General features: G+C 41.2%; 1 protein-coding gene and 1 long non-coding RNA gene across 4 annotated transcripts in view; one reads left to right on the plus strand and one right to left on the minus strand.

The window, feature by feature from the left end:
* Window positions 1–3,737, minus strand: part of METTL9 (methyltransferase like 9) — a 52,090-nt gene extending 48,353 nt beyond the window's left edge. For 2 of the 3 annotated variants that reach the window (XM_042972037.1, XM_042972035.1), the window contains exon 1: window positions 1,336–1,606. In XM_042972037.1, the coding sequence (XP_042827971.1) occupies window positions 1,336–1,500 (165 nt within the window). In that variant the 5' untranslated portion in view covers window positions 1,501–1,606. Of the gene's footprint in view, window positions 1–1,335; window positions 1,607–3,648 lie in introns of those variants that run through there. The other variant, XM_007084100.3, reaches the window with a different exon arrangement.
* The window catches only part of LOC122234687, a 30,595-nt gene continuing 9,520 nt past the window's right edge, over window positions 1,654–22,728 (plus strand). Inside the window, exons 1-2 of the long non-coding RNA XR_006212595.1 lie at window positions 1,654–1,946; window positions 2,579–2,718. This is a non-coding gene — a long non-coding RNA (uncharacterized LOC122234687). The remainder of the gene's footprint in view (window positions 1,947–2,578; window positions 2,719–22,728) is intronic.

A 22,728-nucleotide genomic window follows, 5' to 3' on the forward strand; every position in this document is an offset into this window, starting at 1 on the left:
TACTCTCCTAACAATATCATAGGCATGACTACCTAACAAATCAAAATAGCTCTGGGATCACAAAAAAATTTTATGGGAATTTAGGACTTCCTTTAAAAATAGAAAATGGGCCACAATCAGTAATTACTAAATAAAAACTATAAGCTACTTTCCTTAATGAATTGCTTTATGTCCTTAGATAATTCTTTACTTTCATTAAAACACACGAAATCAACCCGAATTTAAACTCTCTGAACGCCTGGCATAACAAGAAATGTAACATAGGAAAATGAGAAATCTATGAAAACGATAAGTCATAAGATGGGGAATAACCACTTACTGCTGTCTTGAAAGGCAAAATGCACTATAAATGCTAGCAATTATAAGCCAACACTCCGACAGAGTTTAAAAGCCTCTTTTCAATGAATGCAAGGTTAACCACAAACTATATTATGGTCAAAAATGAAATATCACTCTTAATTCCACAGTTGACCTGCACATACTTCTGTAAGTGGCACCAAACTAAGCTAATGAAAAGACTGCCTAACCGGTTACATCGCGTCGTTCACGATCCACAACTCTGAAAAGAATTCACTCCTCCCTAATTCTGTTTTAAAAACCCTTCCAGGAAAAGCTTGCATCATCTTCCTTCTTACCACATCTTTCTGGTCGACTACCAACATCGAAGTTAAAAGGAGATCTCTCTTTGGTAGGAGAGGAAGGTTCAGCAGGATGGGAGTGTGAGGACCTGTCAAACACATTTAACTGCTGAGGGAAAATGTCACCCGAATAAGCCCAGAGGGTTAAATGGCTCACAATGCACGGTTAAATTTCTTTATGGCCCTTTGTACGTTCAGAGATTCAACCAGACAAAAAGAAGGACCTGCTTTTCGCTTTGATTCCCCGGGGGTGATGAAGGCGGTCGAGGGAGATGGGTTTGGTCTGGTCGTTTACATCGCAGGCCCCGGTGCCAGATGGATGCCCGTGGCCACGCGCTCGCCCCAAAGTTCCTGCGTCGTGCCGCCCGGCGCCTGCAATCACCGCCTGGCACCCGGGAACAATGCGGGGCGCCGGGGCGCCCACACCCGGGCCCGGGAAGGAACGGGAGGCCGTTGTCCGCCCGCGCCCGGGAACAAAAGGCGCCGCGGGGCCCGGGCCGAACGCTCGAGGGTCGCGGAGCCAGCGCCCGGCGGGGACGACGTCGGGGAAACTTTCCGCGGGGCCGAGGCGGCGGGGCGAGGGCCCCGGGAGGCCCTCTCGCCGCGAAGCCCCGCACAATAGCCGGGCCGAGCGCGGGAAGGCCGGGCCGCCACGCCCCCGCCCCCGCCGGGCCCGGGCCCGACCCCGGCCGCGTACCTGGTGGTTCTCCTTCCTGCCGCCCGCGGCCGCCGCCGGCCCGCCGGGGCCGCTCGTCATGTTCACGTACAGGGAGCGGGTGAGCGGGCTCCGCAGCGTCCACATCCTCCGCGCCAGCCACACGGACGCCAGGCTCAGGCACAGCCAGCCCGCGAACAGTCTCATCGGGGGCCGCGGCCGCTCGTTCGGATCACCGCCGGCGCCGGGGCGAGGAGGAGGAGGCGCCGCCGCCTCCGGCCGCCGCCGCCGCCGCCCGGACTCGAGCCATCGCGCCCAACTTGCCCATCCAGCCCCTTCAGGGCCGAGGCGGGGGGTGGGGAGGAGCGGGCGGCGCACAGCCTTCCCACCTCCCCCTTCCTTTCCGCCCGCGGAACGCAACCGCCGCCGGCGCCAGTTTCCACCCGGAGCACTTAAGAGCTGCCGAAGCGCGCTCCCGCGCGGATAGAGCCGCCGGCCGGGAGGCGGGACAAAGGGAGCGCGCATTCGCCAGGCGCGCGTCCCCGCCTCCTATCTGGGCCGCGGCTTCATGTAATGGCGGAGATATTTTTCGTTTTATAGGGCAAGGGCGATACTTCCGAAGGCAGTTACTGAAGCCTCCCGGTCCCTCCAAGGTGGTGTCCTTAGGACTTCTGGTCTTTCCTCGCCTTAGTCGTGGCCTCTGGGCGCCTCATTCCCTTCCCCCAACCCCCCCACCCCGACCCCGGCAGGACTTAACCTGGTTGTGCAGATTGACCCGAGGGTGAGGAGAGGGAGTCTCCTGCCTTTCGTACGTCCAGACTGTCAGACCAACACCTTGCCTGAAACGGACGCTGCCAGTTCTTAACTGTCACTGGCTCAGCTGCGTGGCTTATTTACATTTAGAGCCGAAGAGCCAGACCCCCACCCCAAGGGCCTCCACCCTGCTCCGCAGGAGCTACAAAGCGGTCTGGAATCTAGGGAGAAAGGATATCACCATGCCCTTGGTTCTTCCCAGTCCTGTTCCCCAAGCCTGGCAAGTTGCTGGCTATATGTTTCTAAGAGATATCAGTGAAAGCTCTGCCTTTGTTGGAAGCCACTGCAGCTCAGGCACCTGCAAGTATTACGTTGATGTATTGATGACCCTGCCCAAGAACGAAGACCCCCCAAATCCGAGGCCCTTGCTGCTTGTTTCCTTGAACTAACAGATGGAAGTTGGACCCAGCACTCAAAGCGAACTAAGCTCCGGGAGCAATATTTACCCGGATGTTTCTTTGATCATTTCTAGCACGAGGAGACCTAGCAACGTTTCAGAACCGAGGGGTTACACCGTGTTCCTGTGTTTGAAGTTCTTCCTGCTGCTACCACCAAGCTACAACTAAGGAGTAATATATTTCATGGGTTCTCTAGCTTCAACACCTTTTCCAGGTTTGTTTGGAAACTGCTTTTAATTTAACTGCACTAGAAATAATGTAAATACATTTTATTTTAGTTCAAAAGAAGTAAGCCTTACCGTCAACTCCAGTATTGCACTTAAGAGATTACCATTTATGAAGCAGTGGTATGGTGATCCACTGATGAAGAACAAAATCGTACTTTACCCACAAACTTATTTATTAGCTTCTAAGAATCCTGGCTTGGGACTTTTTGGGAACAGGGGCATCTTGTTGCCTAATGTGAGGTAGGCTATAACAAACACAAAGGGGAAAGGGGAGGGTACTTTGTGTTCTCTCTTTTCAGTATGTTACCTGACTGCTTCCTGCTAAAACGCCAAAGAACCTGAACCTTACTAAATCTAGTTCAAACTTGTAGTGGTCCTGGCCCAAGTCATCAAAAGGGAACCATATTAGCCAGTCCAGGTAAACTCAGTTTGTTTACTATGTCACTTGTCCCTCCTGTCTCATGCAATCAGTGTCAGATAAAGCAGCCTTCATCTTTTTAGAGGTGGAGTGGGGAGGAGGGTGAAAGCAGTAGGAATATATAAAGTGACACATTTCATTTCTGAAAACAAAAAAGACAAAAGGTATGCCCCCCAACTATAGAGTAAACCTGAGGAGCCACAGCACAGAGACTGCAAAATGTGTCAGATGAACAAGAAGCAACTAGATGCCTACTGAACTCTGAAGGATTTGGGGGTCAGTTGACAGCCAGGAAGCCTAGCATCTCAAAGGAGCAGATTTTCATGTTATACCTGAGCAGCTGGCCTGGAAAAATAAATCACCCACACATTTAAAATAGTCTATAATAATCACAAAATAGTCAAATACATGTTATTTACACTTAGCAAACACAGGAAGAAACCAAAGCACAACATGATCAAATGATTTGCCTAAAGGTAGAGCAAATTCAATAGCAGACCTTTTCATAGAACCTGGTATCCCAGCTTGTGATCCTTCGATCCATCTAAGAAGCCTCTTCGTTGTCTCTCTCTTCTCAGAGAGCCTCCTGAATTACAAATGAGGAGGAAGGAAAACAGCAAGAGTAAATATACTAAGCAGAAGTTCAGATTGCCCTCGGGGACTGCCCCCTTCCTTCATCTACTAGAATGTCACTACTGTATATTAAAACCTCAATTAAAAACCTCAGTTATCCATAATGGAGAGGGGCAGAGGCACGAATAACACAAGAAGCTGAAAACCAGCCAATATCCCTTCTAACGTGGCTTTTAAATGCAGTCAGTAATAGTCCAAAAACACAGAAATAACACCCTCTGTATTGACCTCTGCTCATTGCCCTCCTGACTAGGAGCTCAGGTATTGAACTTGGGTCATAGTGCTGTGCATAGGCCCCATATCTTGTCTGGATCACTTTCTTCTCTAGAACTCTAAGCAAGGGTACCTTTTGGTGTAATTGTTCTTATCAGCTACAAATTACAACATATCCATGTTCTCTTTTCAGTGACAAAATCTAACGTAAAGGGAACCCATGGAGAGCTTTGCGGGCGCCTGGGTAGCTCAGTTGGTTAAGCATCCGGTCCCTGATTTCAGCTCAGGTCATGATCTCATGGGTTATGAGTTGGAGCCCTGCATCAGGCTCTTTGCTGACAGTGCAGAGCCTGCTTAGGATTCTCTCTCTCTGCACCTTGCCTACTCTACCTTTCTCCCTGTCTCTCTCTCAAAATAAACAAACATAAAAAAAAAAAAAAAAAAAAGCTTTAAAAAAAAAGAAAAAGAGAGACTTGGATCTGCAGAGGCACAAAATGTGCCAGTCACTGTTGGTCATTGTCCTCTCCTTGAAGAGATTAAGGAGTGTAAAAAGCACTCAAAAATCACACGTTTTTGTGGACTTTTTTATACTTAATATTTTGTAGAGTGTCAGAGAATGGTACAAGTTTTCCCCAGTATAGATGTGCCCTGTGGTAATTAAGCAATGAGCACCTCCAAAAAATAAAATTAGTAAATGTATCCAACAATTTATTTTTATTTATTTTTTTAGAGAGAGAATGAGAGTGTGAGTAGGGGAGAGGGGGAGACAGAGAGAGAGAGGGAGGAATCCTAAGCAGGATCCACACACAGCACAGAGCCCCACTAAGGGCTCCATTCCACAGCCCTGGGATCACAACCTGAGCCAAAATCAAGAGTCAGACGCTCAACCGACTGAGCCACCCAGGCACCCCAACATTTTTTTTCATTAGTAAACAGGGCATTTTTTATCTGAACTTGGTTGATATAATTTCAGTCATACACAGTGATCACTGTGATCTCTGCTTGATAAATTCTAAGTTCTGGTGAAACTGCAAACAGGTTAGAAAAAAATTGGCAACATAAAGTAGCAATATTAAACCAGGAGTCACCTATGGAGGCAAGTACAAATAACACAATGTACTCTTGGAGATCTCCCAGTGCTAACTCATCAGCATACTGGTTTGAGACAGACCAGCTGGGTTTGAAGCCTGGCTCTAAGCTTCTTGGTAATGCACTTTGAGGCAAATAACTTGATTGCTGTAGGTCTCACTTTCCTCATCTGTGAAATGGGAATAATAATAATGGTTACCTATCTCATGGGGATGTAGTAATGATTAAAGTATATATTCTAAATATAAAAGACTATATATTCTAAATATAAAGGACTATTCCAAATATAAAGGTGCCTCAAGATGCAGGGAGCTCTCCAGAAATGTTAATTTGCTCTTGTTTTCATTATAACATGGATAATTCAACCTCTTCTGATGACCCCTTTTCCTTATCCATAAACTAAGGGCCATGATTCTGAACTGCCTACTTCATAATACACCTACGAGAATCATATGATCTTAAAGTCTCAACCAAGATTATCATAATAAGGATGTTCGGTCCTAACATAACCGTGATCTCTGCAAAGCTACTCTCCATAAAACATTCCCTTAGAGCCCTTGATGAGAGCTCCTCCTCAGTGTGTTTATTCCCAGGCTCCTTCCTGAGACTTGGGACTAAGGGAGGAAAGATGAGAAGAGGAAAGAGAACACAAATCTAAAAAACATTCAAACCTAAAATTACAAAATCAGGCAGCACATAGAAGTCATTTACTTGTGAAGGATGACTGTCTTAGTAGGAAAGCCTTTCCCTCTCTGATATATAGAACTCCACACCAACCATGGCATTTCACGTGCTTACAACCTTCTGAACCCTGCGGCTTCCCTCTACCCCACACCATGGCAATCTCATACCTGTCTCAGTTGATGTCAGGAATAGCAGCAGAAAGACAAAGAAATAGCACTTTCATGTGGTCAATAAACATTTATCGAATACATGCCACACGCTAGGCTCTAAACTAAGTGGAATAGAAACACAGTGCCTCACCCTCATACAGCTTGCTGTCTGTCTAGTAGGGAGGCAGACCTGCCCAAATAATCAAAAATCAATGTATAATTACAAACGGCTGAGTGCTAGAAGAGAATTGGATATTGTTAGAACTTAGAACAGAGGTATCTGACTTGACTGGGGTGTGGGGAATGGAGTGTTCAGGGAAAGCTGAAGTATGAGGAAGTGTGGCATCATGGCCCTCGTTTTGACATCTCCTTGCTAAGCTTGAGAGCTTCCGAGTTGCCCAAGTTCCTCTAGATTATAGATGCACCTAGTAATTGTGAGAAAAGAAATAGGGGTGCTCTTGGAGTCTTCTGGGATGTGAAGACTCACGGTGGCCACCTATGTAATTATGTTGTACATCTACATGACTGCTTTTAGGACCCTTCAAGAAAATCTGCACATAATAGTTTAACTCACTTAGAGGAATATGTGTATTATTTAAAAATACATATTTCAACTCTGCAGTGTCCTTCTAGTAGGAGGTCTGAGTCAGAGCTCTGAAAAAAGAGAGAAGGCTGTTGTTTTTCATTCACTTTCTGGGATATTTTCAAAGGTCCAAAGATCTTTGATCTCGTTTTAAGTATATTTTCAAAACATCCCTATCCTTGGCCTCATAATTGCTGTCTCCTGCATGTATGTGGGTTTGGTCTTATGAATGGCCACTTCCTCTCCACCCAGTGTGCCATGTCACTTCATGCCACTGTGTTTTCATATACTTGTTTTGAAACTATAAAACACTCAAACTTATGGTTTATATGAAATACATGAAAAAATTGCATGGTACAATGAGAAAGCTTTAAAACAAAATCTAAATATTTCATAGTAGACAAAATATATATGTGCATACATAAACATAAGTGGTCTTAAAGAGTTTGTATAACATAGCACAGAGCCACATCTCTGCTGGCATGAAAGACGATGACTATTTTATTTTTGCACAACCACATACTGGTCTGAGAATGAGGAAGAATACGTTTATGAAAGAGGATACTTGAGCAGTCAAGCAACCTGAAAATCAGACAAAACTATCCCCCTTCTCTGGTAAAAACAGTGATTGATTTTTTTTTTTTTAATGGCCACAACTAATGTGAGTTTGCTTTACAACTTAACCTAGGATCTTCCTTAAATGTGTTGTGCCTACAAATCATTAAACCCAGAAGAAAGGCATTTGACTATTAAATATCCAAAACCTCAGCATTTTGAAACCCCCACAGCTGTTTTCCTTCAGTTCATAGTTTCCCCTTACCAACAAACATCCTTTGTTCCATACAGTTTCCTAAAATCGAGAGTCAATACTGCAAACAGCTATTAAGCTATTCCACAGTAGAAAGTTTATTTCAAGTTCATTAGCTTTCTGTCCTCAAGTCTTTCGAGTAAAGTTTTAGATATGGCAGGGACAGGCATTAAAGGCCATCAGCTTTTCCTTCCACTAACAGAGCTCAGATTCCACCCTCTTCCTCCAGCCTCCCACACCAGTTCTGGCGGGTGGGGTGGGAGAAGCCAGCTTTGCTCAAGGACCTCACTAAAGTGTAGTTTGTGAATATAGAACAGGCTATTCTCCCTCCAGGAAAAGTCCATTTTATAACCAAAACTATAAATGACATTGGAGCCAAATGTGCTGTTTTTTAGACAGACATAATTTTAAACAAATTGCCTTAGGTTATACATGCACTGTTTTTATTTTCATAAGGAGACATATTTATAGATAATTTTCACCACATCTACAATGCTTATCATAATGATTCAATGGAATGAGGCTTTAGGTAAAAAAGCCTTAAGTTATCCCTGTAGACTTTGATAGAACAATGGACTAATTTTTAGAGTCTCTAACGTCCTGGTTGATAAATGAATGGGAATTTCTCCATTGTCATACTATAAACAGCAACATATACATAGGAATATGTATACATGATACAGGGTAAATCATATTTGAGAACATTTAATATTTATTAGCTCTTTTCCTCATTTAGAATTTATATTTGGACACAAGTATCAGGAATACATTATATTTTTGACATATAGTTTAAAGAATTTTTAAATTTTTTTTTTAACGTTTATTTATTTTTGGGACAGAGAGACAGAGCATGAACGGGGGAGGGGCAGAGAGAGAGGGAGACACAGAATCGGAAACAGGCTCCAGGCTCTGAGTCATCAGCCCAGAGCCCAACGCGGGGCTCGAACTCACGGACCGCGAGATCGTGACCTAAGCTGAAGTCGGACGTTCAACCGACTGAGCCACCCAGGCGCCCCAAGAATTTTTAATTTTATTATTATTTTTTTTAATTTTTTTTTCAACGTTTTTTATTTATTTTTGGGACAGAGAGAGACAGAGCATGAACGGGGGAGGGGCAGAGAGAGAGAGAGAGACACAGAATCAGAAACAGGCTCCAGGCTCCGAGCCATCAGCCCAGAGCCTGACGCGGGGCTCGAACTCACAGACCGCGAGATCGTGACCTGGCTGAAGTCGGACGCTTAACCGACTGCGCCACCCAGGCGCCCCAAGAATTTTTAATTTTAAGCAAACTCTGTGTCACATGTGGGGCTCGAACTCATGACCCAGAGATCAACAAGAGTTACATACTCTACCAACTGAGCCAGCCAGGCACCCCAAAGATGTTTTAGGGAAAAAATTAAGTCAGATCATTTTGACATGATAGGCAGTACATACAGTTGATTTTTTTTTTTTTTTTTTTTGAGAGAGAGAGGGTGCAAGTGAGTGAGGGGCGGAGAGAGAGAATCCCACGAAGGGCAGAAAGAGAGAGAGAGAGGAAGAGAGAAGCACGGCTCACCCTGGGCTCGTGTTTTACTCAAAGCAGGGCTGTACTCACCCTAAGTGGGGCTCATGCTTACCTGATGTGGGACTCGAACTTACAAACTTTGAGATCATGGCCTGAGCTAAAGTCAAATGCTTAATGACTTAGCCACCCAGCCCCCCCCCCATGCAGCTGATCATTAATATTGCCCTGAAATAAATTCTGGAAATACAGAAATAAAATTGCTGTGTATGTATAATGGATTAGAAAAAAGAAATGTAAAGTCACCTTTTTTTTTTTTTAATGTTTCTTTATTTTTGAGACATAGAGACAGAGTACGAGTGAAGGAGAGGCAGAGAGAGAAGGAGATACGGAATCCAAAGCAGGCTCCAGGTTCTGAGCTCTCCGCACAGAGCCCAACATGGGTTCCAAACCCACGAAGTATGAGATCATGACCTCAGCCGAAGTTGGACGTTCAACAGACTGAGCCACCCAGGTGCCCCATAAAGTCACCTTTTAAAAAGGCAGGTCTGGGGCTGCTGGGTGGCTCAGTTGGTTAAGCGTCCAACTTCAGCTCAGGTCATGACCTCGCGATTCGTGAGTTCAAGCCCCGTGTCAGGTTCTATGCTGATAGCTCAGAGCCTGGAGCCTGCTTCGGATTCTGTCTCCCTCTTTCTCTGCCCCTCCCCCACGTGTGCTCTGTCTCTGTCTCTCAAAAATGAATAAACATTAAAAAAATTAAAAAAAAAAAGGCAGGTCTGTTGGGGTGCCTGGGTGGCTCAGTCAGTTAAGCATCTGACTCGATCTCAGCTCAGGTCTTGATCTGAGCTTGTGAGTTCAAGCCCCATGTTGAGCCCCAAGCTGGATATGGAGCATAGATAGATAGATGCATAGATAGATAGATAGATAGATAGATAGATAGATAGATAGATAGATAGTCAGGTCCCCAAGCCAAGACTTGATTGCAGATTGACTGAAGGAAGATCATAACATATCTACAGAAAAAAACAGCTCATTGGGGGTAGAGGTGGGGAGGAGTTGTGTCAGCCTTGGGAAATGGAAAGGTAGTCTGATTTGGTAGTGGATCTCCATCATCAGCTCAGGAGACAGTATCCTTCACTTTGCTCAATGCTGCACGTGTCTCTCTGTGTGGATGGTGATGGGTGCATCCATTTTATCCAGGCTCCATGACATCGTCCATTAACATCATTCTAAATGGCCACATCCCTCATTCCATGCTCACCACATGGTTGGATGTGCTTCACCCAACAAATATCAGACAGACCTCACTTGCCTGAAAAGTGCAATTGATAGGGATGAGAACATTCCCAGATTGTTGAGGCATGCTGTGGTTCTCTTTCAAGGTCTTTCTTGCCCCACCCCACATTCCTCATCCCTGAACCCCATTTCCATTTATCCAACTCTCATCTTTATCATCAAAAACAGGGTGAACACTCACACCAAGAGACATGAAACTCAAATTCTAGTTACATCCCCGACATTTTCCATGTGACCTCGTAAAATCACATAACCTTCATTCTTTTGTTGTAAAAATGGTAATTAATAAAGACCACCTGTGCATATGCACCTGGATTAGAGACTTCCAGTTATGGGATCTGTTCCTTCACCTGCTTACTTTCTTTCATGAATTATGGGTTCTGTGGATATTTCCCCAAGTGATAATATAAACGTACCTATACTTACATAGTACACAAGAGAAGTGGTATAATTTTGTTTTCCCACACACTTTAACAAGAAATCTCACAAATTCAGTCCCATAGCACTCCACAAAATAGGAAATAATTTACAGCAAATCGTACATACCTGTGACAAAGTTTGTAAGTAGGGCCATCTTTCGTCTTGACAGTTGTGTGCTTGACAAATTGTCAGCTTCTTATGATCTGAAACCAAAATCCTTACATTTCCTCCTCCCAATATCAGTCACTCTCCCACTTAGTGTGAGGCTTGCCCAGTCCCCTGGGAGGAGGCACTCATTAGGAAAAGTAGGAATGAAAATGAACATATTTCTTTTTTTTTTTTTTTAATTTTTTAATGTTTATTTTTGAGACAGAGAGAGACAGAGCATGAACGGGGGAGGGTCAGAGAGAGGGAGACACAGAATCCGAAACAGGCTCCAGGCTCTGAGCTGTCAGCACAGAGCCCGACGCGGGGCTCGAACTCACAGACCGTGAGATCATGACCTGAGCCGAAGTCGGCCGCTTAACCAACTGAGCCACCCAGGCGCCCAAAAAATGAACATATTTCTACCGCATGAAATTCTAGATCTGGGCCACAGCCTCACTCTTTATGAAAAAGAGCATTGTGAGAGTACCACCCAGGCCACTGAAAACAACAATGGCTCACAATAGATGCCAGACATTGTGGTAGGTATCTTAACGTGTGTCATCTCTTTTTTTTTTTTTTTAATTTTTTTCTTTTTTTTTTAGAGAGCACGTACGCATGTACACCCAACTTGCGGAGGGGCAGAAGGAGAGGGAGAGAATGAATCATAAGCAGGCTCTATGCTTAATGCACGACTGGTGGCGGGACTCTAGCTCAGCGCAGAGCCCTGCAGTGGGAGGTGGGGGGAGGCTCTATCTCACCACTGTGAGATCATGATGAAAGGACCTGAGCCAAAATCAAGGATAGGACGCTTAACTGACTGAGCCACCCAGGCATCCCCATGTGTCATCTCTTTTTTCTTTTTTTAAGTTTATTTTTTGAGAGAGAGAGCGCAAGCGGGGAAGGGGCAGTGAGAGAGAGGGCGACACAGAATTGGAAGCAAGCTCCAGCTGAGCTGTCAGCACAGAGCCTGACACGGGTGGAACTCATGGACCATGAGATCGTGACTGAGCCCAAGTCAGATGCTTAACCAACTAAGCCACCTACATTCCCGTGTCATCTCTTTTAATCCTCAGTACAATCTAAGAAGGTTGATACTATTGTTATTTATTTCTTTTCTTTCCTTCTTTCTTTTTTCTTTTCTTTTCTTTCTTTCTTTCTTTCTTTCTTTCTTTCTTTCTTTCTTTCTTTCTTTCTTTCTTTCTTTCTTTTTTTTTTTTTTTTACAGAGGAAGAAACCAAGGCACATAAAGCTTCTATTGCACAGCCAATGAGTGGTTGAGGCAGGATTTTAAAGCAGGCGGTCTGATTTCAGAACCCACATTCTTCACACAATGCTCTACTGCCTCCTAGTGTTTTAGCCATCCTCAGCCCAGGAGCATCAGAATCCCAGGTGGTGTTAGTTACACTGCAGGTTCCTGGGTCATTCGAGGTGTACTGATTCAGAATCTTGCTGTAAATCAGAAATTTTTAATATGGTTCACAGGAAGAAGGCGGGGAAGAGGTCCTTAGCAGAAGCGCTATGTTCTTTTTTTTTAATGTGTATTTGTTTTTTTGAGAGAGCAAGAAAGCTAGTGGGGGTTGGGCAGAGAAGGAGGGAGGCAGAGCATCTGAAGCAGGCTCTGGGCTGACATCAGAGAGCCTGACACAGGGCTCGAACTCACAAACTGTGAGATCATGACCTGAGCCAAAGTCGGGTGCTTCAGCCACTGAGCCACCCAGGTGCCCCAGAAGCAATATGTACTTTAATAAAGAGTGTTAATAAAACACTATTCAATAGTCATGACATTGTTAATGAGGTAATTATTTTTAAAGTGTTGAGATACCCTAAAAGTGTTGAGATAACCATTTGACTTTCTGAATAGCAAGTCAAATGTCACTTGTGTAATCACTTCAAAACAATCTTCCAGGAATAAAATGAAGACAATTTCTGTGGTCTATAAATATTTTTTAAGTCCAGTAATTCACCCTGTATAGTATACAGTTTGAGTTTTGACAAATGCATACAAGGGTTGTGACCAATACCCACAATCAAAATACAGACTATTTCCATTCCTTAAAAAAATTCCGTGTGTCCCTTGTAGTCAACCTCTCTCCCCATCTTAGATTCTGCCAACCACTAATGTGTTTGCTCCCCTGAAAGTTTTACCCTTTCCAGAATATGATTTAAATGGAATCATACAGTTAGGTAATCTTTTGAGTCTGGCTTCTCTTCCACTCAGCATTGTGCACTTGGCATTCATTCATGCTGATGTATCAGTAAATCTGTCTTCTTACTGACATATGTCATTCCATGATATGGATGTACCACAATCTGTTTCCCTGTTAACCAGCTGAAGGACATTTGAGTCACTTCCAGTTTTTTTTATGTATGTGATCATGACTAAACTGCCATAAACAACTGTGTACATGTTTTGTGTGAACACAGTTTTTGGTTCTCTTGAGCAAATAGCTAGCAATGGGATTTCTGGATTCTATGTCAGATTCTATGTCTATTTAACTTTTTTAATAAGCTGTCAAAACTGATTTCTAAAGCAGCTGTGCCATTTTAATTCTTCCAGGACTGTATGAGAGTTCTAGGTGCTCCACAATCTTGTCAGCACATGGTATTGTCAGTTTTTATTTTAGCCAGTCCAATAGTTATGTAGTGGTATTTCACTGTGGTTTTATTTTTCTTTTAATGTTTATTTATTTATTTTGAGAGAGAGAGAGAACATGAGCAGGGGAGGGGCAGAGAGAGAGAAGGAGAGAGAGAGAATCCCAAGCTCCCAAGCTCCACGCTATCAGCACAGAATCTGATACAGGGCTTGATTTCATGAACTGTGAGATCATGACCTGGTCGGAAATCAAGAGTTGTTCACTTAATTGACTGAGCCACTCCTTCACTGTGGTTTTAATTTGCCTTTTCCTGATAACCAATAATGTTAAAGATCTTTTCATGTACTTACTTTCCATCTGTAGCTCTTCTTTGGTGGAATGTCTGTTCAAACATTTGCCCCTTTTTTATTGGGTTGTTTCTTATCTTTTAATTGGTTGAGAGTCTTTTTAAAATACTCTACATGCAAGTCTTTTATCAAATATGGATTTTGCAAATATTTTCTCCCAGACTGTGGCTTACCTTTTCATTTATTAACAATGTCTTTCAAAGATCAGGAGTTAATTTTTTTTCCCCAGACTTAATGAGGTATCATTGACAAGTAAAAATTGTGTATATGTAGATTGTACAACATGATTTTTTAAAGGTGTACAATTGGATGATTTAATATACATATAAATTATGAAATAATTATAATAATTAAGTTCATTAACACATCCATCACCTCACATAGGTACCTTTGTGTGCATATGTGGTGAGAACACTTAAGAGCTACTCTCTTAGCAAATTTCAAGTGTATAATATAGTGTTATTAACTATAGTCACCATTTTTTACATTAGATTCCCAGAATTTATTATAACTGAAATATTGTGCCTTTGGACCAACATCTCTCTACTTCCACACCCTCATGCCATGGCAACCATTGTTCTCTGGCTCAATGTTTTCAGCTTCCATTTATAAGTGAAACCATACCAGTATTTGTCTTTCTGTTCTGGCTTACTTCACGTAGCATAATGTCCTCCAGGTTCATCCACGTTGGTGCAAATGATGAGACTTCCTTCTTTTTTATGGCTGAATAATCTCTGTATCTATATCACATCTTTATCCATTCATCCATCAACGAACACTTAGGTTGTTTCCATACTTGGATATTGTGACTAATGCTGCAACGATCATGGGAGTGCAGATACCTCTTTCTTTTAGTTTTGGTTTAAGTTTATTTTGGGAGAGAGAGAGAGAGAGCGTACGTGCACAACACAAGTGAGGGAGGGGCAGAGTGAGAGGGAGAGAGAGAATCCCAAGCAGGTTCCACACTATCAGCGCAGAGCCCCACGAAGGACTCGATCCCATGAACTGTGAGATCATGACCTGAGCCGAAATCAAGAGTTGGACGCTTAATGGACTGAGCCACCCAGGCATCCCTCTTTTTCTTTCAGTTTTACTGAGATATAATCAACATACAGCATTGTGTAAGTTTAAGGTATACAGCATAACGACTTGACTTACATATATTATGAAATGATCATCACAATTAGTTAACATCCATCACCTCATATAGATACAAAAAGAAAAAAAAGAAAGAAAATGTGTTTTTCCTTGTGTAAGAACTCTTAGGATTTACTCTTAACAGCTTTCAAATATACCCTACAGCAGTGTTAACTACAATCATCATGTTGTACATTACATCCTGAGTACTTATTTATAACTACTTATAACTAGAAGGTTGTGCCTTTTGACCACCTTCCTCCAATTCCTCCTTTCCCACCCCTGCCTCTGGAAACCACAAATCTTCTCTTTTTCTGTGAGTTTTATTTTGTTTTGTTTTGTTTTTCTGTGAGTTTCTGGGGTTTTTTTGTTGTTTTTTTGGTCGTTGGTTTTTTGTTTGTTAGATTCCACATATAAGTGAGAGCATATAGTATTTCTCTTTCCCTGTTTTAGTTCACTTAGCATAATGCCCTCAAGATCCATCTGTGTTGTCACAAATGGTAAGATTTCCTTCTTTTTATGGCTAAATTCCATTGCATGTATATATACCAAAACTTTATCTATTCATCTGTCTATGGACATTTAGATTGTTTTCCCTGTCTTGGCTATTGTAAAGAATACTGCAGTGAATATGGAGGTACAGATATCTCAACATAGTGTTTTCTTTTCCTTCAGATGTAGTCCCAGAAGTAGAATTGCTGAATCATGTGGTTGTTCTATCTTCAAATTTTTGAGGAACCTCCATGCTGTTTTCCACAGTGGTTGCACCAGTTCACATTGCCATCAAGAGTCCACAGGGATCCCTTTTCTCCACATCTTCACCAGCATTTTTTATCTCTAATCTTTTTGGTGATAGCCAAACAGGCATCTGTTTTCAATTTTATTGATTTCTGATGTTTATTATTTCCTCCTGCCTGATTTGGGTTTAATTTGCTCTTTTTTGTTTGTTTGTTTGTTTGTTTGTTTCCTAAGGTGGAAACATAGATTATTAATTTCAGACCCTTCTTTTATTTATATATAATATATAGGCACATATGTATAATATATATACATATTCATTTAATGCCACAGACTTCCTTCTAGGCACTGCTCTCATTGCATTCCACAAATTTTGATATACTGTATCATGTTTTCATTTTTGTTCAATTCAAAATATGTTCCAGTTTCCTTGCTGACTTTTTCTTTAATCCATGAGTTATTTAAAAGTGTGTTTTTAACTTCCAGATTTGGGGGGGATTTCCCAGGTAGGTTATTGGTTTCTAATTGAATATACCATTATAATCAGAAGACATACTTTATATGACTTCTTTCATATGTGTTATTTCTTTTTTAATTTTTTTTATTGTTTATTTATTTTTGAGAGAGAGAGACAGAGTGTGTGAATAGGGGAGGGGCAGAGAAAGACAGAGACACAGAATCTGAAGCAGGCTCCAGGCTCTGAGCTGTCAGCACAGAGCCTGACGAGGGGCTTGAACTCAGCCTTGAGATCATGACCTGAGCCGAAGTCGGACACTTAACCAGCTGAGCCACCCAGGCACCCCATTACTTCTTTTACTGCCCAGATGTTCTAACTTGCTAAATATTTCATTTGCACTTGAAAAGAACGTGTATTCTGCTGTTGTTGGGCAAGCTGTTCTATAAATGACAACTAGGTCAAGTTTCTTGATGGTATTGTTCACTTCTGTATCTTTATTGATTTTCCTTCTAAATGCCCTATTGATTACTAAGAAGTGAATTCCCACCTAAAATTGTGGATTTTGGGGGCATCTGGCTGGCTCAATTGATAGAGCATGCAACTCTTGTTTTTAGAGTTGTGAATTTGAGCCCCATATTGGGGGTAGAGTTTACTTTAAAAATATTATTTAAAAAATTATAAAATTATGGATTTGTTTATTTCTCCATTCACTTCTATTAGTTTTTTGCTTCATGCATTTAATTTTTTTTTTTTTACATTTATTCATTTTTGAGAGACAGAGACAGAGCACAAACAGGGGAGGGGCAGAGAGAGAGGGAGACACAGAATATAATGCAGGCTCCAGGCTCCCAGCTGTCAGCACAGAGCCCAGTGTGGGGCTTGAAATCACAAACTGCAAGATCATGACCTGAGCTGAAGTCGGACGCTCAACCAACTGAGCCACCACTTGCTTCATGCATTTTGAAGCTCCATTATTAAGTACATACATATTTAGGATTATTACATTTTATTGGTAAGTTGATCCATTTATTACTATGTAAGCTCTCTCTTTATCCCTGGTAATATTCCTTCTTTTGAAGTTGACTTAAATGTTAACATGGCCATTCCAACTTTCCTTGGATTACTGCTTACATGTTATATTTTTTGGTCCTTCGTCTTTAAACATACCTGTGTCTTCATATTGGAAGCGGATTTTTTGGTATATATCATGTAGTTGGATCTTGTTTTGTTTTTAATCCAATCAATAATTTCTGTTTTTTAATTGGTATATTTCGACCATTTGTATTTAATGTAATATTGATTAACATCTAGTCAGTTGTTTTCTCTGTTCCATTCTTGGCCCTCTTTCCGCTTTTTCTGCCTGCTTTTAGGATGATTAATTTTTATTATGCTATTTCCACTATAGGCTTATTATTCATGCCTCAGTTTAAATATATATATATTTATGGGGCGCCTGGATAGTTCAGTTCGTTGAGCATCCAACTTCAGCTCAGGTCATGATCTTGCAGTCTGTGAGTTCAAGCCCCATCTTGGGCTCTGTTCTGACAGCTCAGAGCCTGGAGCTTCAGATTCCGTGTCTTCCTCTCTCTCTGCCCCTCCCCTACTCGTACTCTGTCTCTCTCTCTCTCAAAAGTAAATAAACATTAAAAAAATTTTTTTTAATATATATATATTTAATGGTTGGTCTAAAGTTTATAATATACATCTAAAATTAATCACATCCTACCTTAAAATAATAATATACTTCTTCCATATGGTGTAAGAACCTTTTAACAATATATGACAAATTGTTCCCTCTAATCTTTTATATTATTGTTGTCCTATATTTTATTTTTGCATGTACTGTAATTCCCAAATACAGTGCTGCTCTTTTTACTTTAGATAGTCAATTATCTTTTATTGAAAATTTTATTGAGGGGCGCCTGGGTGGCGCAGTCGGTTAAGCGTCCGACTTCAGCCAGGTCACGATCTCGCGGTCCGTGAGTTCGAGCCCCGCGTCGGGCTCTGGGCTGATGGCTCGGAGCCTGGAGCCTGTTTCCGATTCTGTGTCTCCCTCTCTCTCTGACCCTCCCCCATTCATGCTCTGTCTCTCTCTGTCCCAAAAATAAATAAAAAACGTTGAAAAAAAAATTTTTTTTTTAAAATTAAAAAAAAGAAAATTTTATTGAGATAATTGTGGATTCACATGCTGTAGTAAGAAATAGTGCAGAATTATCCCATGTAATCTTTACCCAGTTTATCCTAATGGTAACATCTTACAAATTAGATAGCGCATATCACAACGAGGATTTTGGCACTGTTAACATTCCACTAATCTTTTAGATAGTTTTACTTGTGTGTGTGTGCGTGTGTTCAGTTCCATACAGTTTTATCACATGTACGTTCATCTGTCCAACACCATAGTCAAGATACGGAACAATTTCATTGCCACAAGGATTGCTTGTGTTGCCCTTTTATTTATTTATTATAATGTTTATTTAGTTTGAGAGAGAGAGGGCATGAGCAGGGGACAGGCAGACAGAGAGGGAGAGAGAATCCCAAACAGGCTCCCCACTGTCCGCACAGAGCCCAACACAGGGCTTGACCTCACGAACTGTGAGATCATGACCTAAGCCAAAATCAAGAGTTAAATGCTTAACTGACTGAGCTACCCAGGCACCCCATGTGTTGCCCTTTGATAACTATGATCATCCTTATCACTTCCCACTCCCATCTTAAACCTCTGACTACCATTAATCTGCTCTCCATTTCTAAAATTTTTTCATTTCCACGAATGTTACATAAATGGAATCATATGGTATGTAACCTTCTGTGATTGGGTTTTTTCATTCAGTATAATTCCCTGGAAAATCATCCAAGTTGATGTGTGTGTCAGTAGTTTAACTTTTATTGCTAAGTAGTATTCCATGGTTTCTATGTATCACAGTTTGTTTAACCATTAATCTGTTGAAGGAATTGTGTAAATGTAAATTTTCATTTCTCTGGGATAAATGCTCCAAAGCGCAATTGCTATGTTGCATTATAATTGCATGTTTAGTTTTATAAGAAACTGCCAAATGTCTTATAGAGTGGCGGTACCACTTGACATTTTCACCAGCAATGTATGAGTGATCCTTAGTCACCTTTTAAAGTGATTTAGCCTGGGTGGCTCAGTCAGTTAAGTGTCTGACTTTGGCTCAGGTCATGATCGCAGGCTTCTTGGCTTTGAGCCCCACATTGGATTCTGTGCTGACAGTTCAGAGCCTGGAGTCTGCTTCAGATTCTGTGTCTCCCTCTTTCTCTGCCCCTCCCCACTTATGCTCTATCTCTCTCTCAAAAATAAATAAAACATTTTAAAAATTTTAATAAATGATAAAGTGATTAAAAATAAGGGGCACCTGGGTGGCTCAGTCAGTTGAGTGTCCAACTCTTGATTTTGGCTCAGGTTGTGATCCCTGGGTTGTGGGACTGAGCCGTTCATCAGGCTCTGTGTTGAGTATGGAGGCTGCTTGAGATTCTCTCTCCCTCCACCCCTCTCTCACACTCTCTTTCTCTGAAAATAAAAAAATAAATAAAAATTTTAAAATGATTACAAAATAAGAAAAAAGTCTTTTGTATTTACCTCCATTTTAACCATTTCTAGAGATGTTTATTCCTTGGTTTAGACCCAAGTTTCTATCTGGTAACTTCCTGAACACTTCATGTAATGCACATCTGCTGGTAATGAAACTTTCAGCCTTTTGTTTGTCTGAAGTCTTTATTTCACTTACTTTTTAAAATGTTATTTATTTTGGGGGGCAGAGAGGAGAGACAGAATCCCAAGCAGGCTCAATGCTGTCCACGCAGAGCCTGATGCAGGCTCCCACGAACCGTGAGATCATGACCTGAGCCAAAACCGAGTCAGAAGCCTAACTGACTGAGTCACCCAGGCAACCCTCACTTAATTTTTAAAGATATTTGCATTGTGTATAAAAATTTAGGTTGACAATTTTTTTCTTTCACATTTTAAAGATGTCATTACATTGCCTTCTGTCTTCCATTATTTATGGTGAAGAGTGTGCTGCTCATCTTATTTTTGTTCCTCTCTATGTAATGTATCTTATATCTTGGGCTACCTTCAGTGGTTTATCTTTATCTTTGGCTCTCATCAGTTTGAATATGATGTGTCTAGGTGTTTTTTGTTTTGTATGTTTGATGGGGTTTTCAATATTTATCGTGGTATTTTCCTGGTTCTCTGAGCTACTTGGATCTTGAACTTCTGGGTTTGATGTCTTTCATTATTTTTTTGAAAATTCTTGGCTATCGTCTTTTCAAATATTTTTTCTAACCTGTTCTGTTCTCTTTTGGGGTGGGAAGGATTCCATTAAAATGTACATTTGACTATTATATATTGTCTCAAGTCTCTTGGGTGCTCTATTCTTTTTGATTCTCACTCTCTTTGTGTTTCAGCTTGAGTAATTTCTACTGATATATCTTCAAGTTCACTGACTCTTTCCTCATGGGACACTCTGCATATTAAAGTTTGCACAAGTTTAGGGTGCCTGGGTGGCTCAGCCGGTTGAGTGTTTGACTTCAGCTCAGATCATGATCTCATGGTTCATGGGTTCGAGCTCCACATTGGGCTCTGTGTTGTCAGCTCAGAGCCTGGAACCTGCTTTGGATTCTGTGTGTGTGTCTCTCTCTCTCAAAAATAAACATTAAAGTTTGCGCAAGTTCAAACTTCTTTACCACCTTTAGCTCTCCCTTCAGGATTGAGTGTGGATTTATGATTCATAGACCGTTCTGAAAGGTAATACAGTCATATCCCCATCCCTAGTTGTCCTTATCTCCAGGCTTGGAAAGAACTTTGCTGATTTCAGGAAAAGCAAAATGAAAAAAATGTAGGAAATACACCATTTTGTATTCTCTTACTGCAACACCCTGGCTTGGATCAGAGAACTCAGAATATGAATCAGGTCTACTCTACCTACACTGCTTCCAATTCTTACTGAACATACCCACCAACAGACCAAGTAGTGGCAACCCATTGAGTACTGTTATGATGTACACCCCGTGGTAGGCTGGAGCCTGCTCATCCTGGCTGGTAAAAGCCATTATCAACTTTTCAGGAATTTCTCAGGCTGGGTTTTAAACACAGCAATTGTTAAAAAAATAAATAAAAAGCGGGGGGGGGAGGGGTTGCTTTGGTGGCTTGGTCAGTTAAGTGTCCGACTTTGGCTCAGGTCATGATCTCACAGTTCTTGGTGTGAGCCCCATGTTGGGCTCTGTGCTGACAGGTCAGAGCCTGAGCCTGCTTCGGATTCTGTGTCTCCCTCTCTCTCTGCCCCTCCCCTACTCACACTCTGTCTCTCTCTCAAAAATAAATACACATTGAAAAAAATTTAAACACAGAAATTGTTAAAAATTAATATACTTCAGTTTATGATTAAATGATATTAAAAACAAAAGTGATAAGTACTCAAAACATTACTTTCTAGTTGCCACATTTTACTGTTATTTATGCTTTTAATGTTATTAGTACCTGCCATATCTGTATGGTGATACAATATGTGCATATGGTGTTACGATTATGTGTTTTGTTTTTTAATTTTATAATGGCATGATACTGATCATCTCTCCCCCTAAATCTGTGTTCAGTAATATCACATTTATAGCCTGAAATTAGCTATAGTGGATGTATTTATGCCATGGAAATCAGTATATAGTATTGTTTTGTTTTGTTGATTGTCTAGACCAGGGGTTGGCAAACTTTTTCTATAAAGAGCCAGATAATATTTTTGTCTTCTGAGTCACATACAGTTCCTGTCACACAACAATTATTTGTTTGACAAGCCTTTCAAAATACAAAATTATTCTTAGATCTCAGTATAAAAAGAGACCACATGTTGGATTTGGTTCATAGGCCAAAAGAAGTGTGCCAACCTCTGGTCTAGACTTAAGAAAGTAATAAAGAAAATGTTAACCATGCAGCTGAAACTCCAAACTGTCATCTCTATATCTGTGACACTGTGAAAACACAGGGAATTGAGGACATATTCTTTCCAGTATTCAAAATTATCATTCAGTTAATCAGAGAAGTTACTCACATCATTAATGACTGAGTAAAGTTCTGAAGTATGTCTTTATTGTTTCTTACTGGTTATTATAAACAAAAATGTAAAGTAACATTTAGATTGTAACTATACTCCTTGGCCTATGACATAAGTGACTTCTTTGTTGAATTGAATACTAATCAAGCATTTATTCGTAGTCTTGATTTCATGATTATTGCTATGAATTATAAAACCTTATGAGTGGAATTTTTAAGAAATAACAAGTCACACTGACATTATAGGTGTATGAAATTTACAATAAAGAGTAGGTATTATTATTATTTTTAAGTCATATGCTATACATCCTTTTTATCAATAAAATATATAATAAAGTTATATATGCATATATATGCATACATTTTTTTTTCAGAGAGCCAGTTGTTAAGTATTTTCAGTTCACCACTGTAAACAATGTGTCATGCTGAGCAATGACCATTTTGGGTAGGAGAATCTAACAGGCTGGCTCAGTCAGAAGAGTATGCAACTCTTGATCTCAGTGTTGTGAGTTTGAGCCCCACATTGGACATAGAAATTACTTATAAATAAATAAATAAATAAATAAATAAATAAATAAAACTTTAAAAAGAGAGAGAGAGAGAGGGAGGCACCTAGGTGGCTCAGTTGGTTAAGCATCCGACTTTGGCTCAGGTCATGATCTCACAGTTCATGGGTTCAAGCTCCGTGTCGGGCTGTGCACTGACAGCTCGGGGCT

The sequence above is a fragment of the Panthera tigris genome, chromosome E3, assembly GCF_018350195.1.
Source record: "Panthera tigris isolate Pti1 chromosome E3, P.tigris_Pti1_mat1.1, whole genome shotgun sequence".
In the NCBI taxonomy this organism is placed as follows: domain Eukaryota; kingdom Metazoa; phylum Chordata; class Mammalia; order Carnivora; family Felidae; genus Panthera; species Panthera tigris.